This window comes from Hippopotamus amphibius, chromosome 9 (genome assembly GCF_030028045.1).
Source record: "Hippopotamus amphibius kiboko isolate mHipAmp2 chromosome 9, mHipAmp2.hap2, whole genome shotgun sequence".
Classification (NCBI taxonomy): Eukaryota; Metazoa; Chordata; class Mammalia; order Artiodactyla; family Hippopotamidae; genus Hippopotamus; species Hippopotamus amphibius.
In genome coordinates, this window is record NC_080194.1 from 27,571,027 (window position 1) to 27,583,254 (window position 12,228).

At 49.0% G+C, this 12,228-nt stretch overlaps 1 protein-coding gene across 7 annotated transcripts in view; it reads left to right on the plus strand.

Annotated features, from left to right (window-relative positions):
- Positions 1-2,235: 2,235 nt before the first annotated feature.
- PLEKHA7 (pleckstrin homology domain containing A7) overlaps positions 2,236-12,228 on the plus strand; it is a 208,820-nt gene continuing 198,827 nt past the window's right edge. For all 7 annotated transcript variants that reach the window (XM_057750068.1, XM_057750073.1, XM_057750072.1 and 4 more), the window contains exons 1-3: positions 2,236-2,321; positions 2,440-2,516; positions 2,612-2,669. In XM_057750068.1, the coding sequence (XP_057606051.1) occupies positions 2,236-2,321; positions 2,440-2,516; positions 2,612-2,669 (221 nt within the window). The remainder of the gene's footprint in view (positions 2,322-2,439; positions 2,517-2,611; positions 2,670-12,228) is intronic.

Here is a 12,228-nt window from a genome sequence, read left to right on the forward strand (position 1 = left end):
AAGCATACAACACAATGATTCAATATTTGTATGTATTTATTGTGTACATATATATACACATATATATTTGCAAAACATCACCACAATAAATCTAGTTAACATCTGTCACCATACAAACCCATTTTGGGGGGACAGACACTTAGGTTTTTCTGGTCTTTTGTAATTATTGACAAGTGTTGTAGTGAATACTCTAGTACACATGTCTTTGTGCCCTTGTGTGAGCATTTATGTAGGATAAATTTCTAGTAGTGGAATTCCTAGGTCAAAAGATATATGCATTTAAATTATAATAGCTGTTGCCAAATTGCCTTCAAAGAGACAAACATTTTATAGTCCCACCAACAATGAACAAGAATGTCTTTCTCTACAACATGCATTTTTGCCAATCTGATAGTAAAAAAAACTGTACCTTAGTTTTAATCTGAATTTCTCCTATTTTGAGGGTGTTGAATTTTTTTTTCATTTGTTTAAAAGCATTAAAAGTATTACTTTTCTGTGATCTGTGTGTTCATATCCTTTGCCCATTTAATGCATTCTTTTAAATTAATGTTTAACAACAAAGACATTTGCTCAAGAGCCTCCTCAAGGGCAGGAGGCCCTCTCAGACAGGTGTTCAAGGTCCTCCACAATCACACCAACTTCCTCTTTTTAACTCATATGGGCCTTCTTCTCCAACATTACTCTCTGTTCCTAAGGAGGGACACCTTTACGGTCTCCTCAGCATCTCATACCCTTCCCACAATCCATGTTTGCTCTCCCATCCCTCCCCTCTGGGGTGCTATCTTCCTATCAAAACTGACCAGTCCTTCAGGGTCCAGCCGAATTCCATCTGTCTGGGGTGACTTTCTGAATCTAGCCTAGAATCTTACTTTCACGTGAACTTCATCCCCCCAACTACAGCTTATGTCCCTCAAAGGCCGGGCCTGACATCTCCCAGAGCTCAGTCTCCTCTCTGTCCATGCTCAGTGTGCAGGGGTGTCAGGGTGGAATGTGTTTCATGTACTCTATCAGCTTTTATTGCTATATACATGACTCAGGCACTGTTCCAGGCACTGGGGATACGGAAGTGAGTGAGACAGACCGAGGCCCCTCCTCTCATCCAGCAGATATTTTACTGGTGTGTGTGGGATAATGTACAACAAAAAAGGCAATAAACAAACACACAAATAAGAGGACTTCCTTGCTGGTCCAGTGGTTAAGACTCTGCTCTCTCAGTGCAGGCGGCACATGTTCAGTCTCTGGTCAGGGAAGATCCCACATGCTGCCTGGCGCGGCAGGGGGAGGGGGGAAAATAAAAAAGAATGTCAGCTAAGTGCACGGAAGTAAAGGAACAGTGAGTGGAGAAGGGTTAAGGGTCTCCTTTAGACAGTAAGGTCAGGGGAGGGATCCCGCAGGAGCTGAGATGAGAGCAAAGACCTGAGTATGAGAAGGCTCCAGCCATGCAAAGAAGCTTCCAGAGCCCCTACTAGAGGCTGGAGGGTCTTTCCTTCTCAGCACTTCTCTGTCACTTGACAAGAAATGTAGGCAGAGACCTGTGATCCTTGCAACTTCAGGGCTATGTGTCTGGTGTGTCGGGGGAGGACCTGCACCCTCCTGCTTCATATTCCAGCTGCAAACTTGGGAAAACGAAATCATGTCTGACCTGGGATTAACAGAGCACCAGGGTCCAGTTAAGCACTTTACACCACTGTGATTTCATTTAACCCACAGAACAACCCCACGTAGTATTACTATTTTACAGAGGAAGAAACGAGGCCCGGAATATGGAAGTAACCTGTTGAGGTTCACGTGGTTCAGAAAGTAGCACAGTTCCTGGAGAGAGCTGCGCCGTGGGGGTCCGGTGGGGTTTACCCGCGCTTTCGAGGAGCACCCTGTTTCAGGAGTTGGCCCGCCGCGCCCTGAAGGCGGCCCCCACCCCGCTGGAGTCTTGCGGCCTCAGGGGCCAAGGGACGCGCGGCGGGTTGGGGGCGGGGAAGGCGCGGGGACAAAGGCCGCGGCTACCGCGCTGGGGCGGGCCGGGCCAGCGGCGAACTCCCGCGGCGGTGCCGGGACTCTGCAAGCTCGGGCCCTGGCCGCGCGCCCGCGCCCCGAGGAGCCAGAGCCTCAATGGAGCGCCCGTGGACGCAGCCCGGGCCCGCGCGGGCCGAGCCCGCCGGCCCGCCGCCCGCACCGCCTCCTCCCCCGCCCCCTCCCCCCCTCCCCGCGGCGGCCGCGGCGACTCCGTGCGCGGCGAACATGGCGGCGGCGGCGGTCGGGCGGGACACTTTACCTGAGCACTGGTCCTACGGCGTGTGCCGGGACGGCCGCGTCTTCTTCATCAAGTGCGGCGCGGGGAAAGCGGGGCCGCGGGCTGGGGCGCGGGGCCGGGCGAGCGCGCGGGGCCGGGCGGGCGCCTCCGGAACGGCGGCGGCGCTAACAGGTGCACCTCTCTCCCCGCAGTGACCAGCTCCGCTGCACGACCTGGCTACACCCACGCACCGGGGAGTCCGTCAACTCCGGCCACATGATCCGCTCAGGTGGGCACCGGGCCCGCGGGGTGGGGCGCTCGGGGAGGAGGGGGCGTGCGCCCGGGTGGCTCAAGTTTGACTGGACTTTCCTCGCGTTTCCGCAGACCTGCCCCGCGGCTGGGAGGAGGGCTTCACGGAGGAGGGCGCCAGTTACTTCATCGAGTGAGTGACGGGGGCGCCCGCCCGCACCTGCGTCTCGGGGTCCCACCCGGTTCCCGCCGCGCCGCCGCCCCCCTCCTCCCGCGCGCTCCGGCAAGTTGGCGCGCAGGGCGCCGCGGCCGCACTCCTGTGGGGGCTTTTTGTGCCAGAGCTGTGTGGCGGGTCCAGGGGCAGGCGAGGTGGGGGCCGCATCTCCGCAGGGGGACCCGGGCGGGGGCCGGTATTCTGACCGATGCGGGCCCGGGGGCTGCAAACTGCGCCTGAGACGCGGCGGTCGGGCGGGATTCGGGCGCTGGTGTGAGGGGGCCGGACACACCTCGGCTCTGCGCAGCCAGGCGGGTGCCGGGGCCGGGATAGCCCGGGGTGGGGAGAGCAGAAGTAGGAGTTGCGACCCAGGTTCGGCAACTGGCGTGGGGGGTGAGGGGTAGAGACGAAGGGTATCTCGTCTAGAGGACTTTGTTTTCGGCCGCCTTCTGCAAGGTGGTGGTGGAGAGTCGGAGCACCCCCCACTCCTCCAAAGCGCGGGCCTGCGGGGGAGAGGTGGGGGGGGAGGGGAACCGCCAGCCAATAACATTCCTCCAGCACTCTTCAGCTGGTGCTTTACCGGGACTCTCACTCCTGCCTCTGCTGATCAATCAGTAGCTTTCCAGCAGAAGCTCAGAAGCTTTGCCCCAGTCGTCAGGTACCCTAGACCTAGGTCTGTAGAAATGAAATCGAGGGGCAGTGAGTTAAGGCATCGTGCCGACGCTAAGACTAGTATAGTCCTTAATTTCCCCTCTGGGCGTGTACCTGGGTTGCAGCGTTTCTCTGCAGCCGTCTGCCTGCTCGCCGGTGAGCTCCACGAGGTCAGAAACAGCTTTTGATCCTTTGCCCCAGTTCCTGGCACAGAGTAGGCACTCGGTAAATGTTTGTTCACTGAATGAATAAACTAGACAAAGGATGGACGTTGGTGTGTTTTGGGGGACTGTGAGTCAGAATTCTTTTCTTCACCAGCTATAACACTGCTAGTCAGTAGTGGAGCAGCGTATAGGAAGCTCGGATGGTCCCAGAACATCCCAGAGCCTCCCTCCCGGTTTGGGCTCTGGCAGATGGTTGAAAACCTGGTGGATGAGATTTATAGAAATGAGCACTAGCACTGTGGCTGTGGTTCTGTTGTCCTACCTCACATTTGTATTTGAGAGAGGAGTTGGTGAGCTGGCTGGGACCTCAGACCTCTTGGTCAGTGGGCCGGCCTCCCTGGCTCATAACTGCGTCCATTGATGTTATTAGATTTCTCCTGTGTACCGTACATTGTTCTAAGCATTGGGACTACAGAAGTGAATGAGGCAGACACTGGTCCGGTGCTCAGGGAGCTTGCAATTTAGTGGGGGAGGGGAGGAAGCAGAAAAGTGAAAAAACAATAATGTCAGATAGTGGTAACTATCATGCAGAAAATTAAAATAAGGTCATGTGGTAAATAACTGGGTGGTTTGGTTGGATTGGGAGGTTAGTGTTGGTATTTCTGAATAGGTAACATTTATGGTAAAATTTGAATGACAAGAAAGAGCCATCCTTGTGTTGCTGAGGTGGCCAAGCATTTCCGGAAGAGAGAAACTGACAGTGAAAGGGCTTTGAGACACAAAAGAGCTTCAAGTTCAAGGAGCAGAAAGCCCAGTGTGTCTGGCATGTGGTGAACAAGGGAGAAAATGGCAGGAGAAGAGGTTACAGACAGGAGAGTTGAATGATGTAGGGCTTTGTGAACCAGGGTAAGGAGTTTTCAGACTTTATTCTAAGGCCAGTGAGAAGTCATTGTTGGAGGGTTTTAAGAGGGAAGTGACATGAATGATTTACTTTTTTTTTTTTTTTGACAATTTGTAGGATTTTAGTTCTCCAACCAGTAATTGAACCTTGGCCCTGGCAGTGAAATCACTGAGTCCTAACCACTAGACCGCTAGGGAATTACCTGATTTTCAGAATGGTTGCTCTGCCTGTTCTAGAGTGGGCTGTAGGTGGGCAACTGTAAGGACAGTAGTAGGAGGCTGTTGCTGTAGTCCAGGCAAGAGTTAATGGTGGCCTGACTGAGAGTGGTAGCACCGGAGATGGAGAGAAGTGGTCACATTCAGGCTTGGTGATTGGGTTGCAGTCTGTGAGAGAAAGAAAAGGGTCAGAGATGAGTTCCAGGGGCTTGAGCACCTGAGTGGATGGTGCCCTTATCATGGAGATGGGAAGGCTGGGAGGAGCGAGCTTGGAGTGGGGGAGAGCATGAGATCTTGTTTTGCCATGTTACATTGAGATGTGAATATATCAATTAGTCAGATGTGTGAATCTGAGCCCAGGAGAGAGGACTGGAGATATACATTTGGGTAATATAGGTGCTATTAAAAGCCACAGGATTAGAAATCACCTAGGAAAAGAGTGTAGACAGAAAAGATGACCTAAGCCTTGGGACAGTGCAGCATTTAGAGATAGGCAAAAGAGAAGGACTGAGAAGATAGGAGAAAATCCAGGAGAATGAGGGGTCCCAGAAGCCTAAAGGTCAGATCCTAAATGGAATAGGTGAAAGAAAACACATGGGGTGAGGAAAAGGAGTCTGTAAGTATAGGTGAATCTTTCAGGTGGTTTTCTTACAAAGTGGAGTTGATAAACTAGCTGTGGATGTACATTGGGTGGGGGGGGGGGTTCTTTTTTTTTTTTTTAGAGGGAGATTGTAGCGCATGTTTGGTTTGGATGGGAATGTTCCAGTAGAGGTGGAGAAACATGATGCAGGAAAGAGATGGGACAGTTACTGGAGCAGTGTTTCAGAGAAGGTAGGAGGGAAGGCATCCAAGGGCTTAAGTCTCACTGGTCTTAGACAGGAACGGGGCATTTCATCTATTGTGGGAAGGAAGGGTTGAGTGCCAGAGCTGATGTAAAGAGGTTGATAGGGTCGGTGAGGGGAGAGGTGGGTGTTCCTGTCTGATAGTTTCAGTCTTTTCCATGAGGTACTAGGCAAAGTCTTGGGCTGGGGGCGTGAGGGGTGTGTAGGACTCTAGGCCATAGTCACAGCCTCCCAACCTTCCTGTCTTTTGCTGAGTCTTCTGTGGTAACTGTGTGTCAAGTCCCTGGTGATCATCTTACAGCAAGCTGTGGCTCCCTACTCTCCAGGGCCTTGGCTGAGTCCTCCCAGGCCTAGGGGAAAGAAGTATGTGACAGTGTCCCCACACCCAAAGGTGAGCCTATGGAAGCTGATTATATTTCTTACTTCCCATGACAATTTCTTGAGAGACTTAAGGGTTTAGGAGTAATTGTTCTCCTAAAAAATGTTTTGCTTCAGTCTGCTTTCTTAGATTTGCTGTGAGCATTTCTGAGTGTTCAAAGTTTTTTCTTTTTTTTTTTTTTGGATCCTCCCCTAATGGAGCTCAGTTAGAGGGACAAAGCATTGGCACAGCTGCTTTTATTTTCCCCAGTGGATCCTCAGGCTAGAGAGTTGTGTGAGGTTTTCAGGGTGAATCAGTTGCTTCTGATATTTAGCAGATGCTTGAATACTTTCCAGAGAAAAATTTCTTGAAGCAGAAAACATTGAGCTAAGGCAGGTGGATTTTAGTTTTTATTTCTGCACTTTTGGTTCATTTTTGGATTAACTTGGGACAAAACACATAAGGAATCTACTCCCAGTTCTCCTAGTTCTAGACTAGGTGATGCTGAGATCCCCTAAGAAGACTTCTTGTACTCTAAAACTCGTTCTCTTTCCCATGAGTCTCTTAGCTAGGTAGCAAGTTATGCTAGTAATTGTGACAATAGTGTCATTAACAGCAACAGCAATACTAGTAGTGGCAATTATGTAATAGCTTCATCTTTCTGAGATCTTGAAAAATGCCAGGAACTGTTTGATAGCTATTAGCTGACTTAATTCTCACAACAAGTTGATGAGGTAGGAACTGTTACTAGGCCCATTTTACCGTTGGGATCTTATATAATCTTGGGCATTCGGGCAGCAACAGCAGTTGGCTTTCTCTGGTACCTTTTCTTATTTGATCCTTCTAACAGGCGCTAGAAGCAGCAGATCAGGGATTATCCCGTTTTGTAGATGATGAAACTTAGGTTCATGAAGGTTCAGTGATTTGGCCGTAGTGTTAGAGCTGGGACTAGGCCATAGGTCTTCATGGTCACCATGGTAGTGGTGGTGGCTACTACTCCAGATCACGGGTGAGAGCCAGGTTCGATACTTGAAGGAGCCTTGTGCCACGTGCCATTTCTCCCTGTGGGGCTGCCTAGAGCTCACATGGCCACACCCCTGCTTTGTTTTGTTGGGGATTGAAGTGCCTTAGAAGGGCAGCAGCCCTTGGTGTCCTGTGCTGACTAGTGGTGGTGCATGTATCTGATTAGTAAGAAATGGAAGTGAAACCCATGAGGAAAAGTTCTAGAAGAGGCCTTGGGAGCTAGAGTGTTACAGCGGGCTGGTCTTCAGGGTTTCACGGAACCCTACGGGTTGGGTTCTCCCCACAGCAGGCTTCAAATAGATCCTGAGTCGTTAAGGAGGATGAATAGCAAAGAGGAGGGGTTTTGGCTCCTCTGAGACTTTGGTGCCCAGCCTAGCACTGGGCACTGAGTAGGCATTTGGTATTTACTGAAGTAGATTGGGGTGTAGGGGAAACTGGGCAAGGTGAAGGAAGTAGAGCAGCCAGGAAGCACATCTATTAAGGCTGGTGCCTGGACCTCAGGCTTCTTGGATGTAGTTGCTTGCTGTCAAGAACAGCACTCAAAATGGGAACCTGGCCTTCTTTGTCTTCTTCACCTCATAACCTTGTGCTCTGTGTCTGGGGAACGGGACATCTGTTGACCTTTGGACCAGACCTCCCTCCCTCCCTGGTTGCCAGGTCTTCGTGTGTGCTGAAAGTTGGCTCCAGGGTCCTGATAAGAAACAGCTGATTGCACAAGGTCTCTTCTAGCTTTAAGTCCCCCTCAGTTTTTGCTTTGGAGCCTTCCAGGGCCATCCTGTGTAGGTGCCATTCTCTTTGTGGGTGCCCATTGGAGTAAGGCCAATTTCCCTTTGGGCGTCAGCAGATCCTGGGGTAGGACTGGCAGCCTGATTTGCAGGACGCTGTGCAGAATGAAAGTGCAGGGTCTCTTGTTTGAAAAGCCGGAAAAAAGGTGCCATTAAAGGTGTTAAAGTACAAAACTTTTCCTTTCTTCTGTAGGCTTTCCCTCAACTTGTCATGGCATTTCTGTTTGCTATTTAATGTCATTCTAAGTTTGAAAAAATTAAAAATTTAAGTTATTAGCATAAATCTTATGATTCATTTCTATATTGTGGAATGTAAAGTTTTAAATGCAAACATCAGTGCATTGACCTCATAGGCTGAATCACCACAATCATGCCTCACACTGAGACCCCACAGGGCAAGAGTGCTGATGCTCAGGCCCCGTGGACAGGACTGAGGGCTTGGGGCTCCGGGGGGCTGGGAGTTGGCAATTAAGAACCTGTCTTATGGAGGCAGGGAGTGGAGACCAGGCAGGAAACAAGGCTTCAAGCCTCCTTCAGAAGAATTACTCCTCAGCGTTTCTCATCTTCTGAAATGGCCCTCGCCCTGTCTGTGGAGAGTGTTTCTCTCTAAATAAATAAAAAAAGAAGCATTACTCCTCCGGAATAATGGTAAATATCCTACAGTTTGTGGTTTTTTTATTCTTAAAACCCATTGTTCAGTCTGAAAATAAAGGGAGAGAGGAGGAGTTGGGGAGTGAAGGCTGAACCAGGGGTGACAGAATGTCCAAGTGGGGACCCTAGTTGGCCATAGGTACCAGGTGTAGAAGCCTGTGAATACTGGATGGCCCAGGAAGCTGTCCTTTTGAGGTTTAATTAAACCATCATCCAAGGGACACCCCTAGGAAGAAATCTGTCCTGTCTGCCACGTGTTCCTCCCCAGGCAAATGTTGAACTTCATGGTCTTGAAATTTGTCTTGTAGCGTGCCAGCCTGTTAATTCGAGTATTTGTCATCTGTTTCACTGAGGTGTTGCTGGGAACAGCAGTCCCAGCAACTATATTTCAAACCAGAAAGCAACAGTTCCACAAAGAGTTTCTGGGAAACTAGCAGCTTACATCTATTTAGAAGGGAATTCTGAAACCTCTTGTTGTTGAAGGTTAAAAAAAGGTTCTCTCAGCTTGGCAAGCCTTGGCATAATCCCACACTTTATGTTTTATTTCCTGGTTGTTTTATCAAGGGTGAAAACTGGCTCAGAGATTGAAATGTTAAATTCTGTGCAAAAGGAACAAGAGCGGTGTTGTGTAGAGAGCTGGAGGAAGGATTAAGAGCCATGATTTGTGCCACGGTCTCAAAACCAACCTAGAAAAGATCTGGGAAAACCTCTTTAAGACAAATGGTGGCAAGTTGCTTCTTAAGGCTCTTTTTTTCAGAGAAAGGACAGGGGGTGGATGGTGAGGATGTGACCCCTGATTTGCAGTGCATTGTGTGTGAAGAGGGTGGGTGTAGGTATCATTCTCTTGATATTTATGGGAGTAAATTTTGGGCTTGCTAAACTGAGGACTTTGGGAAAAGGAGCTTATTTAAGAAAGCACTTCATAATGTGAACTATTTGGTGATTTAGTGAGGCGCTTGCTCTAGTTTTCTGTGTCTTCCAAAAAGAGCATGGGTTTGATTCTTTTTGCTCAGTGTAAGACAGCAGCATCTCAGCAAACTGGCAGGGTGTCTTAAGTAAATATTGGCAAAGGGAAAAGCATGGGGGAATATGGTTTTATTTGTCTGTTGTTTTTAAGTGACTGTCAAAATATTTACTTCTCGATTTTCTGAACTGAGAAATGTTTTGGGTTAATGATTTATTGTTTATGGAGTGCTTCATGAATATTATCTGGTTGGAGGCTCACAATTATGGCATTTTTAAGTACAGAGATGTGGGCTCAGAGGGTTAAAGTGACTTTTTAAAATCGGGTGCTGTATTAGCTTAACCTTTTCAGGGTTCAGAGAAGAAGGTGGGCATGTTGTCTTAGCCCAGGGCTTCTGAGACCTTCCACCACAGCTCTAATGAAAGGAAGGTGAAGGCCAACTCACCTGGAAGACTAGGTGGCAGAAAACATCCTCAAAATGATTCTGTCCAGAAAATTCATGTAGGCTTTACCCTCAGTTTAAGTTATTAAAAAATCCCCTCCCACATCTTACATTAAGATTGGTACTTTGTCAGGATGCATCATGTTCGGTGTATGGCTTGTGTTTTCCTAAACATGAACTTGTTCCCCGCCCCCTGGGGATGGGGGCGCAGCTCGGACTAATTCCCCGGTCAGTCTTAGGTGATAGGGAAGAGTGGGAAGACCGCTTGTTGGCCTTCCAGTGCCTCTGGGCTGTACGACTCCAAAGGGGGATTTACAGGCCTCCAGGAAGACATCAGCTGCTGTCATGACTTCAGGTCATCTTTTGCCTAGACAGAGTCATGGCAGAACACCTTTCTCTCTTAAATCCAGCCTACTCACAGTCATCTGGATGCTGGCCTGGCAGCAGGGTCAATTTTCTTTGAAGCAAAGCACAGGCAACTTTATCATGCAGAGAAATGTGTAGGGGTGTTTACGTGGTGGTAGCCTGTGTAAGGAGGCAGTGAATAAGTGCATGGGCTCTGGAATTTGATTCATCAGATTCTGATTCCAGTTCTTCCATTTACAGCTCCCTAACCCTGGCAGATTACCTACTCCCTTTAAGCGTCACTTCCTCATCAGTAAAATGGGGATAAATGTGAGAAATATGTGAATTCATTGATAAAAGGAGTCTAGCAAGTGCCTGACTTGTAGTAAGTGCCAATAAATGTGAGCTACTCCTCCAAACATCCATTCAGCTATCAGATGGGATTACGTGATTTCTGACTCCTCATTGTATTCAGCCGCTGCTGCAGAAGTCTGGTGCCCTTGACCTGGGGTTGTCTGGCTTGGGAGCAAACTGCAGGACTCAACTCAGGAATTGGTTTGGACCAATAAAAACTGTGGAACCATTATGGTTATTAAAAAGATGTTCTTGGGGGGTGGGATGGATTGGGAGATTGGGATTGACATTTAAGATGTCTGTATTCTATGTATAAAAGAGAAAACTAATGAGAACCTACTGTACAGCACAGAGAACTCTACTCAGAGCTCTGTGGTGACCTAAATGGGAAGGAAATCCAAAAAAGAGGGGATATATGTATACACATAGCTGATTCACTTTGCTGAACAACAGAAACTAACACAACATTGTAAAGCAACTATATTCCAATTAAAAAAATAAATGTTCTTAAAGTATTTGCTCTTTAAGCAATTGACGAAAAAAACTCAAAAATATGCCTGTGTGTATTCAGGGGGAGTGGACGGTAGAGCAGATGGGGCAAAATGTTAACAATGGGTAAGTCTGGGTGAGGGGTATATGGACATTCTTTGTATTAATCTTGCAACTTTTCAGTAGGCTTGAAAATTTTCCAAATAAACAGTTAATTAAAAAAAATACTACATAACCTTGTCCAACAATAGCTATACTGTCCCAAGGCCACGGGTACCTTGTCCAGGCTGTAGGGACCTGGGGACCAAGAGCCTTGGGTAATGAGGTGTGAAAACAGCTCCTGGTTTGTCTCTTTTCTGGGCATTTAGAGGGCTGCACAGATGTCTGGTCCTTAATCTGGGCGGCCACCTGGTTATCGGCTCTGACTGCTGAAGGACGGGCATTGTCTGGTGCTGCCTCGGCCACAGATGTCGACAGTAATATTCTCCATGGTACTTGATTGTTGAAAAACACATAAGTTCTTTTTAGAAGCAGGTATTTTTATTATTTTACTGTCTTCCTTTTAGTTGCTCCACGGCATGTGGGATCTTCCTGGAGCAGGGATCGAACCCGAGTCCTCTGCATTGGCAGGCGGATTCTTAACCACTGAGCCACCTAGGATGCCCCTGTCTTCCTTTTATAGATGAAGCAAGCATTTGAGGCAGGGGGTGGGAGAAGGGTTAAAAGATCTTCTCAAGGCCAGAGCATCAGTGAGGGAGCTGGGGCTTGAACCTGGGTCCTTTTGGCTACAAATTTGTGTACTGTTTCTACCATGGTGTGAGGTATCTTCTGGCTCCCACCACTTCTCCTTCTGTCCTGAATTCTCCCTTTACAGTCTGTTCCCCAAAATTGGTCCTCTGTACCTTCCCTGAGGACCCTGAGGCAGAAACCCCCTTGGCCCTTCCTCAGGAAGTCCCCCACAGGATGTAAGAGTGATGGGCAGGGTAGATGGTTCCCAGGCAGGGCAGTGGGTTGGGTCCCTTTTGCTCTGGGGGAGTAGATCCCCCGACCTCCCCCCAGATGTCAGCTGACCACAGCTTAGGGGCTGATGAGCCTCCTAAGCCTGCTTAGAGCCAGGCTGTCTCTTTCAAGGTTCTGCCAGAAGAGCATTTCCGACGTCACAGCGAGTGTTCTCAGGGTTTTTCAGGGGCTTTTCCTGCCAAGGCAGAGCCCTCACTCTCTAGAGGTCTGACAGCTTGAGGTTAGCATGCATTCTCTTCCAGGGGCTGCTGGCTACCTCCTGTGCTTCCCTGGAACACTGCGGTGTGGGGGAGGGGGCAGGGAGGTGGGCAGTGTGCTTGGGGGATGAAGGGGA